The sequence below is a fragment of the Diplotaxodon limnothrissa genome, linkage group LG13 (assembly GCF_057381915.1).
Source record: "Diplotaxodon limnothrissa isolate DT_005_m linkage group LG13, D_limnothrissa_male_GT1.1, whole genome shotgun sequence".
Lineage (NCBI taxonomy): Eukaryota > Metazoa > Chordata > Actinopteri > Cichliformes > Cichlidae > Diplotaxodon > Diplotaxodon limnothrissa.
Genome location: NC_140608.1, coordinates 3228400 through 3253553, shown reverse-complemented (window position 1 = coordinate 3253553; position 25154 = coordinate 3228400). Strand labels below are relative to the sequence as shown.

Below are 25154 nucleotides of genomic sequence, written 5' to 3'. Positions count from 1 at the left end.
TTCAGGTCTTTGCAACCGTGTGGAAGAAATGCACATCTTTTGGACCATCGTTTGGTGTCACGGCTGCTAATGAAAGCTATTTTCCACACATCCCAAGTGTTTGTTTAATTCACCAAGCCCACAGGTGAGAGAAACAAATTAACTGTCCTATGAGATCTGGTTCGCAGGGAGTTGCTGGGAGTTGCCATCATCCCCCCTCTCTGATTGGTGTTTATAAAGGTCACATGGCATGAGAGGGAGGGGCTGTCCCTGCTCTGGCAGCATTGACTCATAAGGTGGTGCTGCCTCCAGTGGGAAGGAGATGGATGCAAGATGTTGATGCTCCTGCTCTTGCAGTCCCAGTGGGTAGTGGGAGGGAGAAAACCAGGCAGCACTGGCTGAGGTCTCTCCGCAGTGTGGGGAAGGATCTGTAAGGGAGTAGCAAGGCCGTTCATCCTGCTCTGCTCCCCCCTGACAGGGGTCCACCAATGAGTAAGGAGGTGGGTCATCTGTAGGGATGTAGATCTGAGTCGAACCTGGACCGACACACTCATCATAGCTACAGGCAAAAGGACAAAAATGAAAAAGTTAGATAAATTACAGAACATTGATTTTATATCATAACATCAGTTACTAAGTTATGTTCTTCTTTGCCATTTGTGCATGTGGGTGTCTGGAGGTGGTTTTCTTTTCTCTTTATTATTTTTTTAGCTTACTCCAAGTGCAGGCACATAAAATGTATCCTTCCCAACACAGGAAAAATGATAGCAACTGCAAAATAACTCATACTTAAAGGGAGTAATCTGCTCAAACTCTTAATGGGCATTTTGTAAAGAAACATGTCTTTAGCAAATTTACAGTTGTGCTGACAAATGGTTCATGTCAGGTAGTGCGCTTGCTGAACTCTCCCAATGCTTATCTTTTTAATAAGCCGGCTTTTAATCTGCTATTTCATGATAGCTTGATGCCATTGCCTTATTTTCTATGTTCAAATACATCCATCCATAATAGAAATTCACAGGAGAATACCATAGGAGACAAGATGGACCCCTCCCACCATCAGACATGAGCTGTTGCACTGAGACATTCAGTTTCAAATATAAAGACAGTTTTAACTATGCACAATCAAGCAATATCTACAATGTGCTCTATATAAAACCATCTAAAACATACATTTGGAAGATAAATAGGCAAGACACAAAAAAATATAAACCTGCAGAATTCAGCTGTAGTCTAGAAAAGGTTTATGTATCTTTAATGCAAATTTTAAATACAGTTGTTCAGTGTTCTGGTAGGGAAAACCAAAGATGCACACTGTTGGCACTCAGGACTGAGCTGTTAATGAAGCCATAATATTGTTTTGCTTGACTAGTGACTCTATACATGCATAGCTGCAGTTATTAAGTCTTAATGAAAAGTGAGATTAAAGTTCCATGGCTTTTGTCAAAATATTCACTTAAGGTTTATAAGTGGGCTTAATCCATGTAAAGAAAACTGGAAATTCAACCTTAAAATTATGAAAGATTTCTGCAGGTTAGATGGATTATAACTGAATAAAAGACAAACAAAATACAAGCCAATGTAAAACGTTTCTTGTTTGACAGCAACTGCGTCATGTTGATGCTGGAAAGATGCAAAGCATGGGCACAATGACATGACTGGTTCAGCTGCTGTTGTTCTGATCATTGCTCTGCCACTGCAAACCATGAGGAGCCCTAGAATTTTTATTTTATAAAATAGCCCTGTGGAAGTAATGGTAGATGAGAATGGGCCGTAGGAAGAGGTAAATCAGCGTAACTTAATCAGCACAGTGGTTAACAACATCAATACACAGCAGTGCCACACATGTGTGTATGAGTTTCTTTCTTTCTTTTTCAATTTCATTTTAGTTCAATTCAATTTTATTTATACAATACCAAATCACAACAGCAGTTGCCTCAAGGCGCTTCATATTCTACAATAATAGAAAGAAAACGGAGAAAACCCCAACAATCACATGACCTCCTATAAGTAAGCGCTTAAGCGATAGTTTCTTTCACGTTAAATTTGTGTCTTTCTGTGTATAGAAAAAGTGAGTGAGAGCTACTTCCGCCATGATGTGAAGATAACAGCTAATGTTCACTCCAGTTGAACATTAGCTGACGTCATTAGCTGTTTCCGGGTCAAAACTCTTCAGGTCTCAAAGTCAAACAAACACTGCGGCATCACTAAGAGTTAGAAAACTTTTCAAATAATGTAAATATGTAAGAAAATTGTGTATGTTTCTGTTCCGTGTCCTGTGTACTGTTTGTTTGTATATTTGTCTTTTTGGCTGCTGTTACAACCAAATTTCCCCTTGTGGGACAATTAAAGGATTATTCTATTCTATTCTATTCTATTCTATTCTAAATTCTTTCATCTTTAATGACATGATCAGTGTTGCTGCTTTACCAGGTGTAACAATTAAGTTTGACATCCAGGCATCCATAAAAACAGGATTTATTAAGTTTAACAGAATTTGAAGTTAGCAGGGAGTTAGCTTGCTAGTTTCCATCTAAGGTCTATATACCATGCTCTGACTGAGAGATTTCTGAAAAATTAAAACGTACAGCTCTGCTATCTCTTCCGACATAAATGAAGATAGAAAACTAAACAGTGATGTTTGTAGGGTTACTGAAGTTGGGCTTGCTGGTATATAATGATGTGCTACATGGTGGCTAGCTACATGGCTATGGTTAGCATAATATAAACACATGAAGCTGGAAGATGAACACAATCACTTTTTTCCACTTGATAAAAGTTAACATGAGGAGAAATATAATACAAAAAACATAATATAGAAAAATAAAGTTTTCTGCGATGGCTTTAGTTATAATTATTTATTATTAAATATTGTTTATCATTTATCATTTATCATTTATCGTCTTTCTCTTCTCTTTCTCACACCCCCATATAACTCAGGGTTTCAATAAATATATTCATGTGGATTATTTTCACTTGCCTCATGCTAAGAAATCTGACTGTAAACATCAGTGGCATGACAGCACGTTGAGGTGAAAATTGAAGACAGAGGGAAAGTGAGCGCTAGGCACGATGAGGTGTTGTAACACACTCTAAATCCCTGTGTCTCTTGTCTCTGAGGAGCTATATGCTGCTCTGTTCCCACTGTGTCTGTTTCTGCAAACACCTCACACTAGATAATGAATGAGGTGTTTTACACCTTTGTGTGTTCACTAGCATGTGTGTTAGCAGGGTGTGGCAGAATAAATAATAATTCGCCCCCTCTGGGAGACTTGCTGGGAGCTGCACAACTGCTTTTCTGTTTGTTGTTTTGTTTGTTTTTATCTGCTGCTTGTTTCTATTTAAAGTCCAGACATATCATGTAAATGAAATTCAATATCAAGGTATTAATTTATTAATAACTTAAGGATGCTGTTGCTTGGTGGCAAACAAACACATTGACACAATCCTCATGCTACAGTTTGGGAAATCCATGTTTCAACGTTTTTCCTGCATAGGCTGGCTGCTTCTGTCAATTAAGGCTAGGTTTATCTACTAGTTATTTTGCTATTTTATGCAGCTGTATGGAGGTTTGCTTTACAACAAAGCAACCCCCCCAAACTTTCACATGCAACCAATAAGTGAAGCCTGTCAAAAGCAATGGATGAAGTAGTTTGCCACTGATACAAGTGTGAAGAATGTTGCTTTTTCATTTTTCCTATTAACAGTCATGGTTTATTTAAACCCAGATATTTCCCAGACTTCTAACCTTGACCTAAAAGATTTTGTCTTAACATTTGTCACAGTAGAAAAAGAAGTCAAATGCACACGCATGTCAGCAGAAAGGGAGGACCTCTGGCATGTATTCATGCAATGATTATGACGCTCTACAGAGCTGAACACCACACAGCTCTTGCTTACAGCATATGGTCTCTGTGTGTCAGTGCAAGTGTGTGTATTTGTGTGTGTAAAGCCAGCATGTTTCTGCTCTTTACCACTGTGAGAGGTTCTTGCCTGTGGAGTTAAACTGTAGATGGTGCTGCTACTGTGTGTGAATCATACCCAAAACTGATTTGATTTTTACAGCATAAAGCAGAAACAATATGAAACCTCTATATGACATTCAACAAATCAGTTTTCATCATATCAAATTACTCTTAGTGCCAGAAAACAATAATCAGGTGTCTACTTTCATTTTCCTGCTTTTCATCTCTTTACATTACCAGTTTGTGCACAGTGGGAAGATTAGTTTCCTCCTATGAGATGACAAGTGACACTGTGCAGAAATTGCTTTACAGCTTAATAACATGAAAAAACGCTTCCTGTATTTGTCAAACACTTGCAGTTAGTGTCACGCAGCCTGACACAGCAACGGGCAAATTATTGCAAATGCCTCAGCTGCTCCTAAACATGTCATTATTGAATGTTACGTGAAAAGTCACAGATGCAGGCTACTGTTGCTCCATTGTGGTTTACTGCTGTACAACTGGTAAAACACAGGTAACATCTCTGACTGCCTGCCTTTGCAACATGTAATTTACAGTTAATTACATATTATATATCAACAAAGAAGCAAATGTGATTCTAAATTCTCTATAATTCCAAGCTTAAAATACAAATGGATAAACTGTAGTTTTCCATCCATAGGTCATAGTATCCATAAACTGCTGACCAGAAACTAAGATGTTTCCACTGTTGTAGGCAGAACTCTGGATCAGAATCGGCAATCAGACCAGCAGCATATGCTGTGACACTCGAGACCAGACATAATAATGGGCAAACCTCAGCCTAAATTTGAGCAACATGACATAAATATTCCTTTTCACATGCTCACCATAACAGAATTGAAAAAATTATATTAATAGATCAGTGTCTGGACACATGTAAGTGGCAAACACAAAACAAATCAAAAGGAAACAAAGCTGTGACGTTAATGCTTATTTAAATCTTCTCAATACACGATGAGAATGTCACACGTGCCTTCCTACACTATGTGCTCACCAATGCTATTATGCAAATCAAATCAGAAAGAAAGGAATCTGTGTCCATGCGTGTGTGTGTGTGCTTGCTGAGCTTCTCCCTGAGAGGAAGCAGAAGCTTTCAGTCTCCACAGGTGAGGCGCTGATCCGCAAGCGTGACTTTTTTTCTCTACCAGACTTTGTGTGTGTACGTGTGTGTCGGAAGTGTAGCGTTCACAGTCGCAGCAGGTGAGCTGTTGATCTGAGTTCTCTGAGTTTTCCTCAACCATCTGTGGCCTACACACGCAAAAATATGCACGCCCACACACGCTCTGATCATATGACTGCAACTACCTGCTTCTTCACAGGGTACCAAACAATAATTTGCCAGCACTATGGTTACAAAAAAAAGTGTGATTCGAATGTATGGATGTGAGTGTATGTGAGTTTATGCATATGCGTTGGTTGGCTGCTGTCCTGTAGTCCAAGCCAAAAAGTACGTCTCACACGCAGGCGGTCCAGAACATTCTGGTTTCCTGCCAGAGTACTGACGTAGCGCTCTAGCTCCCCTTCCTTTTCCCTGCTCTCCTCTTTGCTTTCTTTCCTTATTCTTGATAGAAAGCTGAGGAGTTCTTCACAGTTATTCTCACATTTCCGCTGTTCAAACTGAAATTCTCTAACTGCGTATGGGCACAATTTGTCGCCCACATTAGGCTCAAGCATCATTTAACACCACCAAACCCTGCTGCTACCAGGTGCATCCCTTCACATATGAGGTTTGACCAAAAACAATAGCAAACTTTACAATTGAAGTCCATATGGGGCATTTTAAACACTGCACAGAGAATAAACTAAAAGGAAAAAAAAAAACCCCAATAACTTAAAAATAACAAGGTCATGTCTTAATTTCTTTTTTATTTCTATTGTCATATGTAACAAAAAAATGCATTTTTGCAAACAGTGTTTGTCAGGGAGACAAAAGGTTAACTCACTTAAAACAATGTGGTTTGTAGTTGTAATACTCTGATAAATATCAGTGGTATTTATTTTGTTTTCATGAGAATAAGTTAAAGAGAAAATAATTGTTCATGGTGAGGTTAAGAGTGGTATAGATATGTGATATAAATGTTTGTATTAAAATGCATAAATGGTGTGTGAAAAAATCAGTTACGTTAAAAAACCATAATTTCATGGAATGTGAATGTCTGTTAAAAGAGAAGAAGTGTAACTTGTTTTGTATGCTACGTCACGAGAGGTCATGACTTGCAGATGACTTCCGGGGGAAAGAGACTCGGGAGGAAGAGAGGAGAAAAAGAAGGATTACTAAAATGGCATAGACGAAGCATGGACTTCGGGACTGCTTATGTCACCAAAGTTGTTCGGCAACAACATATCACCCGTCTGCGGACTTCCCGGTAATCATTCGGAGCGTTTGAGCCGGGCTTCCCGTATCTTTTGGTGCTTGGCTAAGCACGAGGCATGTTTGGCTATGTTGGCTAGCTGGAGCTAGGCTAACGCCATGGTCCTGGCTAACGGAGATTCCGCCAGAGCGGAGAGACGGAGTTGGAGAGTTGTCTCGGGAGAGAGTCGCTAACCGTGGATGATTCGCTGCTATCTAAGGAACCGGAGATTCGTTGCTCGCTGCCGCGAGTGGAGACGGTTGCTACCACAACGAGCGAGTTATTCATCGGAGGAGGTGGAGACATCACGGATACTCGGAGGTATTGTTGTTATTATTAAGAGCTCCAACTAAAGCGCGCCAACAACAAAAATAAACGAAGAGTGCACTCTGGGAAAAGAATAACATTGGACAGGTTAAGGGAAAAAAATACTGAAATCTATCCCCCGGGGGTTTATTGTATGTTTTGTATATGTGTTTTTTTTCATGAAGAAAAAAGGGTTGGATGTGAATTTCCTGCAATTGTTTAATACATTTTCTAACCCTGAGATCCTGTGTTGGGTTTATTGCATGGTGTCTTATCATTTGAGTATTCACATGTATTAGCCTTCATCGGTTAAGTGTATTTCCTTAGCCTCCGCTTGTCTGTGTAGACACGAGAATCATATGAACCCTAGATCTCGTCCCAGTGGCCCCCAGGATTACAGGCCCGTGGCACTGACCTCCCACATCATGAAGACCCTGGAAAGGCTCATCCTGGACCAGCTGCGACCCATAGTAAGACCACATCTGGATCCCCTTCAGTTCGCTTATCAGCCTCGTCTCGGAACAGAGGACGCCATCATCTACCTGCTCAATCGTGTCTACACACATCTGGACCAGCCGGCGAGCACTGTGAGGGTCATGTTTTTTGACTTTTCCAGTGCTTTCAACACCATCAGGCCGACCCTCCTGGGTGATAAGTTAGCAGCGATGCAGGTGGATGCTTCTCTGGTGTCCTGGATTGTTGATTACCTGACAGGAAGACCACAATATGTACGTCTCCCACAGTGTGTGTCTGACAAGGTGATTAGCAACACAGGGGCACCACAGGGGACTGTCCTCTCCCCCTTCCTCTTCACCCTCTACACCACAGACTTCAGCCACTGCACAGAGACCTGCCATCTTCAGAAGTTTTCTGATGACTCTGCGGTGGTTGGATGCATCAGCAGGGATGATGAGACAGAGTACCGGGCTGTGGTCGACTCCTTTGTCACGTGGTGTGAGCAGAATCATCTGCAGCTCAACGTGGCAAAGACCAAGGAACTGATCGTGGACTTCAGGAAGACCAGGAAACACTTGACCCCTGTTTCAATCCAGGGGGTCAGTGTGGACATTGTGGAGGACTATAAATACCTTGGAGTACACATTGACAATAAACTGGACTGGGCTAAAAACACCACAGCACTTTACAGGAAGGGCCAGAGTCGTCTCTATTTTTTGAGGCGACTGAGGTCCTTCAACATCTGCCAGAAAATGCTGAGGATTTTCTATGAGTCTGTGGTGGCCAGTGCGATCCTCTATGCTGTTGCATGCTGGGGGAGCAGGCTGAGGGTCGCAGATGCCAACAGACTTAATAAACTGATCCGTAAGGCCAGCAATGTTGTGGGGATGGAGCTGGACTCCCTCAAGGTGGTGTCGGAGAGGCGGATGCTGTCCAAGATAAAGACAATGTTGGATAACACCTCCCACCCACTCCATGACATGTTGGTCAGTCACAGGAGCACGTTCAGTGAGAGACTGAGATTACCGAAAAGCACCACTGAACGACACAGGAAATCATTCCTGCCTGTGGCCATCTCCCTGTACAACGCATCCACTTAACACACTGTTTGCTGCTACAACTACACATGTTTCTTTTCCAAATATTTATTTATAAGTGACTTATGTATGTATGTATGTATATATATGTATATATTGTACTATTCTTAGTTAGCGTATTGTCTGTCTTGTCTTAATGTTGGTTTAAAATGGAGCACTGTAACAAAAAATAATTTCCCCCAGGGATCAATAAAGTATTCTGATTCTGATTCTGATTCTGATTATTTTTCGAGATGCATCTTTTATCACAGAATGTTTAAGTAGAGTCAAGACTGCACCCGAGGGCATAAGGGGGGAGTCTTGTCACACGAGCCGGTGGTAAAAGTGTTACATTTTTGGGGGCTCGTCCGGGATTGTATGTAATTTGTGTTATGACTGACCTGGTTTTCCGTTATTCACCAAAGAGAGGGAACTAATTTTTTTTTTGAGATTGCTAAGGAAATTATTTTCATTGTCAAGTGTGGTTACATTTATTGTGAGATCTCTTACTGTTTGAGCTAAAAAAGAAAAAAAAGAAAAATGGAAGCTGTTGAAATTGAAGCTTGGTGCAAAAGGAAGCAGTTAGCTTATGGACATGCAGTTGTTTTGAGTGATGTGGACCCCGATGTCACAGATGCAGTTCTGCTATCGGCCTTGAGCCAGGTCAAAGTATTTGGAAAATCCGAGATAGTTGACCGTTGTCTTGATGTAGCTTCTAAGACACAGTTGGTACTGATCAAGACTTCAACTGACTTAAAAAATCAAACCGTACCGGATGTTGTTGGACTTCCTGGGGAGGCGGGTCCATGGCCAGCTCATGTGCTCACTGCTCCTGCAGAAAATGATGAGTTTCAATCTAAGCTAATGTCATTCCTGAATGCGGAAGGTAAAACTCTTACTGACGTTGGTGGCTTACTTCAGCCTTCACCCCTTGATGTGAACACGGCTTTGATACATGCTATCAGTTCCTTAGTGGATAAATGTAACGCCACATCTGTTGATTCTCAGAGCTATCGTAAGCTGCGCATGTTCTCTGGTGTGAAACCTACGCCCAATGGGGAGGAAGAGTATGATGCCTGGGCAGAACAGACAACACATCTGCTAGATGAGTGGCAGTGCAGTGACAACATAAAGAAACAGCGAATAGTGGAAAGTCTGAAAGGTCCAGCTGCAGACATTGTAAGGTTCTTGAGAGTGCAGCAGCCCACTGCAACTTCATATGACTACATGCAGGTTTTGGAGACGGCTTTTGGAACAACTGAGAGTGCGTCCGATCTTCTGGTGAAGTTCAGACATACCTACCAAAATGTGGGCGAAAAGTTGTCTACTTACTTGTTGAGGTTGGATAAACTGCTGCACTGTATTTTCAGAAAAGGAGGCGTGGCACTGTCTGACATGAATTGATTACGGATGGAGCAGGTTGTGAGGGGAGCACTGCAACAAGACATGATTGCACTCCGTCTTCGTATGACTCACAAGCTGCGAGAACCCCCTTCTTTCAGTGAGTTGCTAAAAGAAGTAAGGGAGGAAGAGGACATGCTCCAAAGCAGAAATGATAGCAAGAACCCAGTAATGTCACAGTCTGTAACTCCTGTTTCTAAGTCGGCACCTGAACAAGAAGTTGATCCTGAAGTGGCAAAGCTGAAAAAAGAGATAAGTGTCATGAAAGCTGAGATGCTTAGTCTTAAAGCTGCTACGGTTGCATCACATCCAGACACCCAGATTTCACAACCAGAAGTCCCTGCCAAGCCACCTTATAAAAGAAATGCTACCCCACAAAGGTCTGGCTATCAAGAGGATAAACCTGGAATATTTTGCTACAGATGTGGGGAGGATGGACATTTTAAGAGAGAATGTGAAGGTGAAGAAAACCTACTCAAAGTCAACAAGCGCCTCATTAAACTGACAAAGAAATCGGGAAACTACCGCGGGGTCCAGTAGAGGAACGGCCTGGCATCCCGGTGGTTGTAACACGTTCCACCAAGTGCAGCACCTTAGAGGGAAAAGTGAAAGACACTGTACCTGCAGGCTTAGTGGGCCCTAGCTCTGTAGTGTCGGTACAGATTGAAGGCATCTACTCTAAAGCCATACTCGATTCTGGTTCTCAAGTAACCCTGCTGTACAGATCCTTCTACGACAGATATTTGACACACCTGCCATTGACGTCTATCGACACGTTGGCGATATGGGGTCTCAGTTCCGCCGAGTACCCTTATGATGGCTATTTGTCACTTAGGCTGGAGTTTTTGGAAGCAGATGTAGGTGTGAGTGAGACCATTGATGCACTTGTGTTGGTATGTCCCGACCCAGTTGTGAGAGGTGAAGTTTCCCTGCTTGTTGGCACTAACACACCCACTGTGAGTTGATTGCTTAGCCACTGCAGGGAAAAGGGAGGAGAAAACTTTGTGAGATCCATGCACATTCACCCAGTCTTCAGAAAAGTTTTCAGTGAGATCTCAGTGTTACCACCTGATGCTGACAGTAACCAGAGGGGAACGGTGTGGTTCACCCAAGCCAAACCTGTCACCATACGGCCTGGGGGAGTCGCCCAAGTGGCTGGGGCACCAAAGTTTCATGGAGTGCTGAGCACTCAGACAATCCTTGTAGACTCACCTGATGACCCTGAGAATGAGTCACGGTTTCCCGATGGACTTCTGGTGAGACCAGAGTTGCAGACCTCCACTGGTGTGACGGCCAAAAGAATTACTGTTCTGGTTAGAAACGTGTCAGCACGGGAAATTACCTTGACCAGAGGGACACCAATAGCTCATCTGTTTCCAGTCGACGTCATGTCATCTCTACCTGGGAGGGAAGAGTCTGAAGTCGAGTTCCCTGGGAAGCTGAGCCCCTCTTCTTTCAACTTTGGAGACTCACCAGTTCCTAAGGAGTGGAAGGAAAGGTTGGTGACAGAAATGATGGAGCGGAGTGAAGTTTTCTCTCTGCATGAGTTTGATGTCGGATGCAGTAAGAGCACCCAGCACACTATCAAAACCACAGAGGACAAACCATTTCGGGAGAGGTCTCGTCGGTTGCCGCCTGCTGACGTGGAGGCACTGAGACAGCATCTAGCGCAGCTAAAAACTGCTGGTGTTATTACAGAGTCACGCAGTCCTTATGCCTCACCCATTGTGGTCGTGAGAAAGAAGAATGGGAAAATAAGGATGTGTGTGGATTTTCGGACTCTAAACCGCCGCACCACTCCCGACCAATACACGGTGCCAAGAATTGAAGATGCTTTGGCATGTCTCAGTGGAAGCAAGTGGTTCAGTGTGCTTGACCTTCGGAGTGGATACTATCAAGTGCCCATGGCAGACTCCGACAAGAAAAAGACAGCTTTCATTTTCCCGGCTGGATTCTTCCAATTTGAAAGAATGCCACAGGGAGTGACAGGGGCTCCCGCTACATTTCAGCGGGTAATGGAACAAACTGTTGGAGACATGAACTTGCTTGAGGTGTTGGTCTATCTCGACGATCTCATTGTGTTTGGAGCCACGCTTGAGGAGCATGAGATCCGGTTGCTGAAGGTGCTTGACCGTCTAAAGGACGAAGGACTGAAGCTGTCACTGGATAAATGTCAGTTTTGTCAGCCATCGGTGACTTACGTTGGGCACATATCTCATATCTCAAGACGGGGTGTCTACTGATCCAAAGAAGACTGAAGCTGTAACCGCATGGCCAAGACCCAACACTGTGACTGCGTTACGGTCGTTTCTTGGATTCTGTGGGTACTACCGGCGTTTCGTGAAAGATTACTCCAAGGTAGCTCACCCATTGAACCAACTGTTGTCTGGTTACCCTTCAACTGCAAAGAAGAAAGTAAAGGAGAGACAGGATGGTCCGTACCTTAACCCCGCAGAGCCCTTTGGTGGTCGATGGAGCGGAGAATATGAGGCAGCCTTCGAGGAGCTGAAGCGACGACTTATTCAAGCTCCTGTGTTGGCCTTTGCCGATCCTCAGCTACCTTATGTGCTGCATGTAGACGCTAGCCGGGAGGGGCTAGGAGGAGTGCTGTACCAGGATCAAGGCGAAGGATTGAGACCTGTGGCTTTCGTCAGTCGGAGTTTGACTCCTTCAGAAAAGAATTACCCAGCCCATAAATTGGAATTTTTGGCGCTGAAGTGGGCGGTAGTGGACAGACTGCATGACTATCTGTACGGGACCAAGTTCGAGGTGAGGACAGACAACAACCCTCTGACATATGTGCTAACGTCTGCCAAGCTAGACGCGACGGGTCACCGTTGGCTTGCTGCCCTGTCTACATATGACTTTAGTCTCAAGTACAGAGCAGGAGTCCAAAACATTGACGCTGACGCTCTCTCTCGCCGGCCACAATCGGGGTCGATATCCAAATCTGAGTGGGACGACGTTCCTGCAGCAGGAGTGAGAGCCTTGTGTCAAATGTCTGGGGTGATGAAACATAAAAACCCACGATCCAGAAGAGCCATTGACTCTTTTGGCACTTCTCCACAAGCTATCCCACAAGCTTATTGCAATCTGGCTTCTTTGAGTGTTAAGAATATGCCCTTTGTGAGTCTTGCTGAGTTGTCGACCGCTCAACGGGAAGACCCCGGCATAGGACAAGTGTGGACAGCTCTGAGTAATGGGAATAGTAACCAAGTTGACAAGACCAAGCAACCAACTTGCTCTTTGCTGTTGAGAGAGTGGGACAGGTTAAAGATGCAGAAAGGAGTGATGTATCGCATTGTAACTCCTCCAGGGAAATCCCGCTGTTCTCAGTTGGTACTACCAGAAAAGTATAGAGTCCCTGTACTGAAATCACTGCATGATGACTCAGGTCATTTGGGCCTCGACAAGACATACGGTTTGGTAAGAAACCGGTTCTACTGGCCTCGGATGAAGTCAGAGATTGAAGAGTATTGCAAGTCTTGTGAGAGGTGTATAAAAAGAAAGACTCTACCCAAGAGAGCTGCACCTTTGTCGCATTTGCAAAGTGAGGGACCGTTCGACCTCGTTTGTATGGACTTTTTGTCCATAGAGCCTGATTCGAGCAGCACAGAAAATGTTCTGGTCATTACCGATCACTACACTCGTTATGCTCAAGCTTTTCCAACAAGAGACCAGAGAGCCTCTACGGTTGCAAAGGTGTTGCTGGAGAAGTATTTCGTTCATTACGGACTGCCACGGAGGATGCACAGTGATCAGGGCAGAGATTTTGAAAGTCGCCTTGTCCATGAAGTGTTGAGTTCACTTGGAGTTGAAAAATTAAGAACGACGCCCTATCATCCTCAAGGAGACCCTCAACCCGAGAGGTTTAATAGGACGTTGTTGGACATGTTGGGGACCCTGGAACCGAACAGAAAGAAAAAATGGAGTCAGCACGTCGTTCATTTGGTTCATGCTTATAATTGCACTCCAAATGAAGCTACAGGTTTCTCTCCTTATTTCCTTATGTTTGGGCGTGAAGCTAGGTTACCTGTGGATTTGTGTTTCGAGACTTCTAGTGATGGCACACCACAGAAAACTTACCTCAAGTACGTTTCTGACCTGAGGAAGGAGTTAAAGGCTGCCTATGAACTAGCAGAGTCCGTCGCTGCCAAACAGAATGAGAACAATAAGCAGCGGTATGATAAAAGAATTAGGTTCGCACAGCTGCTACCGGGAGACAGAGTCTTGCTACGAAACCTCGGGTTGCAAGGGAAACATAAACTGGCCGACCGCTGGGCGTCAAAACCATATGTTGTGGAAAGTAAGATGCCGAACCTACCTGTGTTCCGGTTGAAACCCGAAGATGGTGATGGACCAATCAAGATCCTCCATCGGAATCACTTGTTGCCTCTTGGGGAGAGGATATGTCTAGACTCTGCATCCCATACGGATCTCACCCCTACAAGGAGAGTTTTGCAACGGAGGAAACAGAAAGAATGCACAGACAAGCCTGGAAAGGAAAAGACACTATCGCAGAGAACGGCAGATAAAGACTCTGAAAGGGAAGGAGTCACACCCTGGAGCTAGGCTAACGCCACGGTCCTGGCTAACGGAGATTCCGCCGGAGCGGAGAGACGGAGTTGGAGAGTTGTCTCGGGAGAGAGTCGCTAACCGTGGATGATTCGCTGCTATCTAAGGAACCGGAGATTCGTTGCTCGCTGCCGCGAGTGGAGACGGTTGCTACCACAACGAGCGAGTTATTCATCGGAGGAGGTGGAGACATCACGGATACTCGGAGGTATTGTTGTTATTATTAAGAGCTCCAACTAAAGCGCGCCAACAACAAAAATAAACTAAGAGTGCACTCTGGGAAAAGAATAACATTGGACAGGTTAAGGGAAAAAAATACTGAAATCTATCCCCCGGGGGTTTATTGTATGTTTTGTATATGTGTTTTTTTTCATGAAGAAAAAAGGGTTGGATGTGAATTTCCTGCAATTGTTTAATACATTTTCTAACCCTGAGATCCTGTGTTGGGTTTATTGCATGGTGTCTTATCATTTGAGTATTCACATGTATTAGCCTTAATCGGTTAAGTGTATTTCCTTAGCCTCCGCTTGTCTGTGTAGACACGAGAATCATATGAACCCTAGACTGATATTTATTTTTCGAGATGTATCTTTTATCACAGAATGTTTAAGTAGAGTCAAGACTGCACCCGAGGGCATAAGGGGGGAGTCTTGTCACACGAGCCGGTGGTAAAAGTGTTACATAGTGTTTTGATTTTTAAGTTCATATATGTAGATCAGTTCCAAAGAGCCCAAAAACAATCATAATCCAGGAAGCACTACATTTCTTATTTACCTTCTATGTGAACTGAGGAGATGAAGATGGGAATCCTTGATTATGTCACATGCAGCAGTTCTGTGATGCTCATTACATTGCACATGACAATTACTTTGTAACTACATAAGAAAAGAGCAAAAAGCTGGATTTCTTTCCGCAATGTGGTGCCACTGTGTCTAATTATTACTATTATTATTAAATTTCAGTGAGTCATTTCAGTAAATTATCTCTCTGATATCCTCGTTATCCCTGTTGTCTGACAATAATTGTGGAAGTGATAAGATGTAATGTCATCTCAATCACGTATGATACTCCCCGGATAATCATGAAATAGAGTGTACACTTGGTGCCAGCAGAAAGGGAGAACTGTAAGCAATATCCTCTGATAAACCATAAAATAAAATGATATGTTCAGTCGTATGACAATTATTCCCTCTGAGTTATAGACTACAGATCATCCACCCTTGAACAGAGTAAAATGTTTGAACGGTTCTAAAGAACTGTGATGAGAATGAAGCACACACATATGCACTGCAGGGGAGGGATTTATGTGAATTATTAAAGTTGCCAATTAGACCAGCTGACATTTAGATCAAAAACACCATGACACCAGCTTTTAGCAAGTCCATTCTCTCTCTCTCTCTCTCTCTCTCTCTCTCTCTCTCTCTCCCTCTTTCTCACACACATGCACATATTCACAGCCAACCTTGCAATGGGCACCAAAGTTAGCACTGCTCTCTAATAAATGAATTACCACAGAAAAAGGTCAAACCAAGTGGCCAAAGAACAGTGCATGATAGTGTATGAATGGTCACTTATATTTCATACTTGACATTTCACATATATGTCAAAGGAAAGGCTCTTCTTTCTTATTTTGTCAATAGAATGTAGTGTGTAGCTGAGGAAAGGCAAAAAATTCCATTTGACTTGTTTTTTCTTAATATTTTATTTTCAACTTTTGCCAGAAAAAAGGAATTTTCCAAAACCAGAGACCTTCCTGCGCCGTTAAATCTAAGTAATTATCAAATGGTATGCGTAAAAAAACCAAAGCGTCCTTCTGTTTCCAATTTTAACAGGTGTCTAGCAGTATTTTAGTTTCATATTTAGTATACAGACATCACTATGGTACATTTTCATTTACATTTTGTTGTAATAAAGCAATAGATGTATAGTAGAGAGATTGTGTGCAAGTGAGGTGAGATAAGTGACCAGCCTTTTATCTTTTTTTTTTTTTTTTTTTTTTTTTTTTGGCCTGTCCCGTTTGGCTCTTTTGCCATCAGAATTGTTGTCTAAAGGCAAAGAAAGATGCCCAACGGATTTACTTTACCAAACTGACCATCCCAGCCTTGCCGTAATGGTCCATTTGATTCACCTTTTATTGTTTATTTTATTTTCACTTACTGAATACGGGACAGACTTGACTGGGGGAAAGAAGGGGAGAAAGAAAGAGGGAAAGAGAAACAGCTGAGAAGAGGGACGGGGGAGAAGGGCAAAAGACAAAAACCAACAGAACGGGCAGAGAAAAAAAATGCATATATCGATCACCTGGATCACCTGCTGAGAAAGAAAAAAGAAAGCAAGCAGAAGAGAACAAGAGTAATAGAATAAACAACATCACAATGATATATGGGAATATGACAGTAAATACTAAATGTTAAACATTATTGTGCAGCACATAAGATCAACAGAACACAGTGTGCTTTGAGGTAGGAGCCAAAAAGGGTGTAGTTTGTGGGTGTGATCACCCGTGTGTACACCTGTGAGCATGGACGCGCTTGTTTTTTGTTTTTTAAAAGGTTCCTTCATGTAATAATCTGCTAGAGGGTGTGGGGGGGCCACAGCCCCGTCCTCCAGGGCGTGAAGCAGGTGTGGAGGAGATCAAAACTCCAGACATCCAGAGGCCCCCAGAACACAAGAGACCAAGGAAGACCAACAGAGGGGCAGCTGCGCCACTGTCCCGGAAAGAGCTGAGGAGAGTCCCAGATGAGGGCTCACTCAGCAGCCGCGGAGCAGAAGCCAGGGGGAGTTGCAGTGACGCGCCCGTGAGCTCCGCCGGCAGCCAGCTGCGCCTGAGTGACCGAGCCCCAGGCCGAGAGGCCGGGGGCACCCCACCTCCGAAGTGGCCCGAGCGAGCCCCAGGCTCCAGGCCCCGATAAGCGGCCGCCAAGGAGTGAGCCGGTGTGTACCTGGACGCCCATCCCCGGACACAAAGAACCACCAACGCACCGATGTCTGAGGGGGTCCGCCACTGGCAGGGGAAGTGGTGGTAGGGGGAGATAGGCCTCCAAACCTTGGAGGGCCTGAGATGTCCCCAGAGAGGTGGCGCCTGACACCCAACCTGACATATAGACACAGACATACAGGCACACACAGATACAAACATCCATTCCCACCCTCATGCTCTCATATGCACTTACTCCACACTCAACCAACGTGGAGACAGACATAAAGAGACGTTGTACACACGATCACACTCCCCAAGCGTACTCTACAAACCGGGTCTAGGTGCCCCCGCCCCTGGAGGGGGGAACTGCACCCAGACCCAGGTGGTGTTTCCCTTTTCCCTGCGGTGGGGGGAGGCAGACCGCCCCGACTCCGCAGCAGCAGGAAGGCTCCACACTCCAGACCGCAGTCAGACGGCCAACTCCTCCTCCTAGCCCCCCCTGCTCCAGCAGGTCGCAGAGAATGGGGGTGAGAGAAGACTCCAAACCTCCCTCCACCCGCTCATTGTAATGTTGATGCATGTGTGTTCTAAGGTGCATTTAAAACCCAGGAGGGCTTGGAGCTACCTGCCAGAGAGCAGCAGGTAAGCGCATGGTCCCTCCTGCTAGCCCTCAATGTCTACGTGTATTTAAAATTGAGAGGTGGGCAACGATGCCAGGGGTGGGGTGTACACCCTGATGGTACTTTGGACTCCGTGTATCGTGCCCACCCCCAAGATCCTATATGTATGTGTAATGAGAGTGTGAGTAATGTGAATGTCTAAGTTGTGGGATAAAATTGAGGCAGAGGCAGCCAGAAGGGGACAGAGGGGGGGGTAGCCTCCTCTGCACCCTGGTGACATACCCCTACTCCAAGGCCCTGCATGTGTGGGTGGTTGTGGTGGAGCGGGAAGAGGGAGGCAGCTGGAGATGGGGAGGGAAGGAAGGGAGGGGCAAGTGACCCCTCCCTGGGGCCAGCTCCCCCGCTGACCCCAGTAGGCACCCCCATACTCCGCGACCCGCCAGGGAAAGGGGGCCCAGGCCCATCCAGACCGGGCCCAGTGCAGCAGCGCCGCCCGGCCCCACAGAGCCCGGGACAGTCCACCCAACCCCACCACAGAGAAAACTGCACCCACCCCACCATCCACTCATCTTCCAGACTACATAAGACAATAAACACCCAGGCTGAGATCTTCCTCCACCTCTCCTGTATCTCCCCCTCCTGCAGAGGGAGCTCCTGAGGAGAGGAAAGCTCCTGCAAGATGTGACAATCTCCCCCACCAGTTGAAGAGCCCCCCAGGTGGCTCGACGCACCGGCGGCACCCTGCTCCAGGGCTGGGCCCCCATGCACCCACCCGCCCACAACCCCGGCAACACACCAACCAGGACCCAAGCCCCCGAGGCCCGGTCCGGGTCCCAGCCCAGAGACGGAGCGCCCCCAGAACCTCACGCCCATCCCGGACCCACCCAGGGGCAGCCAGGCTACCAGGTCAGTAACCCACGTCCGTCAGCACAGACCCTCCCCTAGCCCCGCTGCACGCAGCCGCGAGGAAACAGTCACCTGAGAGCCAACAGAGCCCCTAACCGGACATGACCGCTACCCCGGGTTGAGCCCCCCAAGGAAGATGCCTCCGGGGAAACTTTAACTCTGAAAAGAGGGTTTTTTATTTGAATACTGACATCTGTTACACAGGCTTTTTAAATTCAAAAAGCACTTACCGTGGTGGGGAGTCAGGATACACACTGTTTATCTGAGACTCTCTGTATGAGTCAAAGTCTAAACCAGGAGGAAAGTCTTCCAAGCAGCTAGACCTCAGTTCACCTGCTGAACCTCCATAAGAAAAACTGTCTTGTCCTGTGGAGACACAAAAATCAACTTCATGCTGTGCTAGAGTCAGACTTTTGTCATCTGGGGACATTCAGTTACTTCAGCGTGATGAACTAAGGTTTATTTGAACCTATTATGTGGTGCTCTTCTACATGGCATCTCATCTCATACTCCAGCTGTGCTTTACAGATCAGCACCGCACCACTGTATTTAGAGCCAACTTTTGCATATTTCAGTCTGGTATCATGTCCTGATCCTCACCGTAATTAACCCCAAACCTAACCAACCAATTTACGTCAATTTAAGCTCGTAGCATGACACTCAAAAAGATTTAAATGTATAGTCATACCTGAAGTCGTGGACATTGTATCAAGTTGCGTATTAACTTAATGTCTTACGATGCTGTATTTACATTCCAATGGGAGTCTGAAAAGCTACCAAAAAGGAAGTTCTAGAATATGTCAAGGTGTGTCACAGACTGACCATAGCTTGCTCGAAGGTGAGGGTTTCGGAGTCGACTGTCTTTGCGCAAGCTGCCGACGATGATGGTGATGCATGAGAGGAAGAGGACTAGACCTATAACGATCCCCGCCACCACCAGCGGAGACACCAGGAGAGATGCCTCCCCTCCTGACTCCCTCTCACTCCGGCAGTCTGGGTACTCCCCATGGCTCTGGTTGGAGCTCACTGTAGGGAAACAGAGAGAGATGGAGATCAGGGTGGAGTGTGTATTTGTGTGATTCAGTGTGTTTAACTACTTTAAAAAATAACTGAGGTTTGAGGGAGTGCACCCTTAAAGTTAAATATTAAACTGTTTGCAAAAAGCCAACAAAAAAAATGAAAAAATGAAAAAAAAAAAAAAACAATAAAACTTGATAGTCAACACTAAAGAAAATGTAAAAAGCAAATTTCCAAGAATTATGAAATGTGGGCTTAATAGTTTTCCATTTCTGTTTTATTAATAAATACTCATAGACATGCAGCAAATGGTACAATTTCCCCACATCTACAAAGACAGTCTTCTAGTGCTATCTGTCCATCTGTACATTAAACATGTATCCAACTTGGTGTTGTGAAGCTGGAGTTGTGAAGCCAGTGTAACCCAATGACACATTTCTCAAAATCAGTCATCACAAGCTGCACTGCTGAAGCACTTTCAGCTGTCATCTCTTGCACTATCCGCCTCCTGAACCGTCAGAAATAGCATCCATCTATTTTGTGAATCAGTGAATCAGTTCAGGGTCAAAGGAACTGGAGCTAATCCCAAATGTCGTGGGGTGAAAAGCAGGGTACACCTTAAACGTGTCACTAGAACATTACAAGGCTAACACTGAAAAAGACATCTACGTATTTATGGCACAGAATCGCCAAGAATCACCAATTAATCCAACATTCATGTCTTTCCATTGTGGGTAGAATCCATAGTTTCCAGATGAAACCATTGTCCTGTACCTATAGGTGTAATGAGCTGCAGCACAGCTGGATGTTACAGTCATGTCAAACATCCCATGGCTTGTAGAACCACCTTAAGCAGCAATCATTTTCCCTATGACTTTATCAGTTTCTCACGTCGCTGTGGAAGAATTTTGACCCACTCTCTTTTACAGTGATGCACTGGTTTATTGAAGTTTTTGACATTCGTTTGTACACAGCTCTCTTAATGTCCTACCAGACCATTTCAATCAGATTGAGGTCTGAACTTTAACTCGACCATTACAACACCTTCTTTTTCAGCCATTTCGTTGTAGATTTGCTGCTTTGCTTGGAGTCATTGTCCTGTTGCCTGATCCAATTTTAGCCAAGCTTTATCTGTCTGACAAATTGCCTCACATTTGACTCCAGAATACTTTGGTATAAAGAGAAGTTCATGGTTGACTCAATGCCCAGGTCCAGCGGCTGAAAAATCAAGGTTTTTACTAAAGTGATGCTGTGCATTACTTTTCGCAAAAGGTCGGCATTAAGTTCTGTGAAACCTCTCTTTGTCACATGACTGTGGGGGCATTTGTTTCTCAGTAACATGTGAGTGCTTTAAATTAGTATAGTCATGTCCTTCCTGCGAAAAGCCCTGATATTACATTATGGAGCATTATCATACATCATCAGCTGTGCATTTATCTGTCTCTTGTGGTAGGCAAAGCATGCTTTACCTACTACATATATGGAAGGCAGAAGCATTTGTAGTTATTCTCCACCACCAGATGACACCATAAGTTAACATACAGTGTTGTTTTCTGAAATTTTGTTCCTCTACATATTTGGATTTACTTGTCCATAAATAAATGAAAAATTGGTCAAAGTTAAGTTTTCTACCCATCATCCATCTGTTGATCAGATATCTGGTTTTATGACCACAACAGTATGCCAGGGGGTCATGTTATGCAACTGTTGTCTTGCCCTGTACACATAGTACTGCCTCCTCATTCTTTCTCCTTCCCTTCGTCTTCCCCCCTCTTTTCCAGCTCTCTCTCCCCGAGGACTTATTCCATTTCAGTGTGTGACAGATAATTAGACCTAGAGTCTAGGCACACAGTCCCTCTCTCTCTCAGTCATCATCATCATTAGATTACAGACCGATCCTGTTCCTCTCCATTTCTGTTTAATGTCTCATCTGTCTGTTTGTTCTGCTTCTCCAGCATCAGCCTGTTTCTCTGTCTGCCTTCTTATCTGTCTTCCTGCCAATCACTTGGAATCAGTCTGTCTACATTCACAATGCAGGTGAAAGAGAAGACTTCTTTATTCTTTTCCTTTATTTTTCTGTTGCAGTTGTTTTGTTCACTCTGCACCAAAAGTGTTCCGATATTGTCAAGCTATTTATTTTGTTGTGGATAATTAATGCCATTTAGATTTATTATTTATGTATCACTGTGTAGTTTAGATGTTATTTCTCCATATTATCGGAGGATGAGCTCATTGATGCTTCTATTAAAGGACCATTGTGCAATTCTATAGCTCACCCACTGTGTGTACTATACCAGTTCCTCAAAATAAAGTATGCATTCTCTGATTTGACCTTAATTATCTTCTTAAATGATGCAATGCTGTTTTTATGTATTGTTAAACATGCTGTAAATGTACTGTATTTATTTATTTAACTGTAGCAACACAGTGGAGATGAATATTTATAGAATCAAAACCTTAAAATTCAATTTACTTTTCATGACTAAATTCATGCTAACACATTCATCATGTTTCTTTTTGTTTCTTTTTGTCTTTAAAAAGGCAGTGATTTAAACAGAAACTGTATTTAATCCATATATTGAAGTTAAATATCAATAGAAAAAAATGGTCCCATGATCCAGTCACGTTTTGTCTAGTTTTTTGTTTTGTTTTGTTTTTTGTGTTGCTGATGATAATGGTTTTAAATAAAAGCAGTCATCCTAATAATCAGTTTCACAGTTTAACAGGCAGGGTAGAAATCCCTGCCTGTAGAAATCCGTGGGATAGAGGCAATTCGAACTGGGCAAGTCCCTTCACCCATCTGCTCCATTTGAGCTCTGCACTGCCTCCTGGGTACGACTCATCGGATCAGAGACTGGACTATTTAAACAGACAACCGATCCAAACTTCCTGTATTGGGGTGTTGGTTCCACAGATCGACACAATATAACAAAAGTTAGAAAATAATGATGATAAATGAATGAAAGTGCCTATCAATTATTTATTCACATAACATGCACATGCAAGAGACAATGTGGATACTGTGCCCAGTAAATCACTTCCTTAAAATTGTTTGTCTGCTTGCCAATCAATTCCACTTGAACTTGCGGTACAATCAGCTGATTTCAGGAAAATAGTGACGCAGTCTACAGCACGGCTATGGACATCACTTTTACTTTTTTTTTTGCACAAAAGGACAAGAGCATGATGGTAAAGTGCAAACTGTGTCCAAGACAGAACTTTGAAACACGCAGACAGCATCCTAACACTAAGCTAGCCAAAACCAGAGTGATGTTAAAGCTGAGTGAACCGATCTTGAACTTCAACAGGTAACAAAAGCAGTGATGAAGAGTCAGGCTACAGCCTCCATTTATACCTGTTCATGTTTCTCAGGAACCCAATGGGAATCAGTAAGAGCACTGATAAGGAGTCAAGTCGATAAGTGATGCTGACAATGGAAATGGAATTGCTAAATTCTTAATTTCAATTAATGCTTGATTTCCATCCTTTGTGCACATATTAATCACAAATTCCTTCTGGAGTTCAATGAGGGACTAAAATATTATTATTATTAATTTAGGTTTGTGTCTTGCTTGTATGTGCATTTGTGTATTTTAAAACATGTTTAAAACAATTTAACTATTATCTGGACTCAGTATTCAACAAATACTGAGGTTATGGAGGTGCATTTGCATGCAATCCTCCTTCAAGCCCACAACTCAAAGGCTGTGTGTGTTGTGCTAAATGAAACAAAGATGAAGGAAGAAAGGATGGAAATCTTGGTTTATATTTATCCACAGCAGAGGCAAAGCTAAAAAACAAACACTAACACAAATCAGAACTACAGCAGCCCACGTTACCAGTTGCCAAATATTTTTGGCAATGCAGCCAAGTAGCCGTGGAGAGATACAACATATAGAACTGCGCATTTAAAGCTTTGCATAGCATTTACACCAAAACAACACAGGAATATTTTGGAGTCACTAGAACTGGAGTCTGGAGACACAGATGGAGACATCCATCTGATGTTTCCTTGCTGTTTCCTTTTAAAAAAATATTTCTGTCTTCAGCTGCAATGAATGTAAAGCAGGAGGAACAATCAAAGTCTCTAAATGATTTACAATCACAATATTATTTTCATTTCAGTCTCTGGGCTTCTCCATTGCTTTTTTCTTTTCTCTTTCTCCCTTGTATGTCTACGTCTATAATTCTGTTGTCAACAGTAATTTGGTTTAACACATTTCCCCGAGAACAGGAAAATGTTCTCTCACCCCAAATGATTCTCAGCGGACCTCTTTACTCTCTTGGTAATGTTTCCTCTCTCTCACACTTCTTTGTCTCCTCTTTCTCTCTCCCCTAACATGATTTTCTCTTCAATTCTCTTCTCATCTCTTCCTCAAAAACTCCATTTTCTCTCATTCTCTCTAGATAGAACTCACAAGGAAATCTATAATTGTATAGATTTAAATTTGCATAACCCTTGCTTCCTTCCTTCCACACATATGCACATAAACATCTACCTTTGTGAGGAGATTCACTGACATAGCCATCACAGCTGAACACCTAACCCTAGTCCTAACCTATAAAATACACTGCACAAAAACACTGCCTTAAGGGGACACTAAATCACAACAAAACAAAAACAAAAAAGTCAGTTAAACTTCAGGAATATCAGTCTCTGCAGTTAGGAACCATAAACAATTGTGAATCCAGTTCACCTGCTTTGACGTATATGAAAGTGACAACGGGTGCACTGGAAAGGCAGCAACAAGCCAATACACCCCACAGGGAATAGTTTTGCAGGTGGTCCATTCAAGTTGCACAGGCAGTCTAGCTCATGGCACATCAGTAGGTGCTGTCACAAGAAAATTCATCTCCCAGCACAGTGTCAAGAATGTGGAGGAGATACCAACAGATAGCCCTTTATACAAGCAGAACTGGGCAGGGCCATAATAGGACATCAATCAAGCAGCAAGACCAGCATTTGCTCCTTTTAAGGAACATGAACAATGCTTACACAATGATCTCTGGCAATCTATTCATGTGCATGTTTCTGACCAAGCTATCAGGAACACACTCCATGATGGTGGTGGTAGACCCCAGGATAACTTAGTGGGACCTGTGCTCGCAGCCCAGCGTCATGCAACTGGCATTCACCAAAGAACACCAGAAATGTCCACTGACGCGCCGTTCTCCTCACTTAGATTGCAAACATCCTAAATTTTGCAACTGTGTCTCTAGAATCTTTCAAACCTGTCACATGTGAACCTTCTCATGTTTGATTCTGACAGGTTGGTCAGAAACATGGACATGAGCCAGTACTCTGCTGAACGTTATTTTGTAGAGCCCTGGCAGTGCTCCTCCTGTTCCTCCTTACACAAAGGAACAGATACCAGTACTGCAAAGGTTGATGCCCTTCAGTGGTCCTGTCCAGTGCTCCTTGTGTGTCTTGATATCGCCTTCATGCTCGAGACTATGCTGGAGGACATGGCAGATCTTCAGCATGTAAGAATTTGTCATCCTGTTTGAGCTGGACTAACTATTGGTTTAAAACTATTTAGACTATTTACAATGTTATCTTT

The 25154-nt window shown here is 43.6% G+C and overlaps 1 protein-coding gene across 1 annotated transcript; it reads right to left on the bottom strand.

Moving 5' to 3' along the window:
* Window positions 1–147: 147 nt before the first annotated feature.
* bean1 (brain expressed, associated with NEDD4, 1) lies at window positions 148–20082 on the bottom strand. Its single transcript, XM_085369834.1, has 4 exons — window positions 19980–20082; window positions 19399–19602; window positions 18807–18942; window positions 148–538 (listed from the first exon to the last, which is right to left on the bottom strand). The coding sequence occupies exons 1-4, from the start codon at window positions 20080–20082 to the stop codon at window positions 148–150; spliced, it is 834 nt and encodes a 277-aa protein (XP_085225960.1).
* Window positions 20083–25154: the final 5072 nt, after the last annotated feature.

What these genes read in the sequence shown, in the direction of transcription:
- bean1 (XM_085369834.1), bottom strand. Translation starts at nt 20,082, where the DNA reads ATGACAGCTGAAAGTGCTTCAGCAGTGCAGCTTGTGATGACTGATTTT. An exon ending in CTCCAGCTTCACAACACCAA is followed by an intron (nt 19,603 to 19,979) that starts GTTGGATACATG and finishes GTTTCCCTACAG; the next exon opens with TGAGCTCCAACCAGAGCCAT. An exon ending in TCACCTTCGAGCAAGCTATG is followed by an intron (nt 18,943 to 19,398) that starts GTCAGTCTGTGA and finishes GTGTCTCCACAG; the next exon opens with GACAAGACAGTTTTTCTTAT.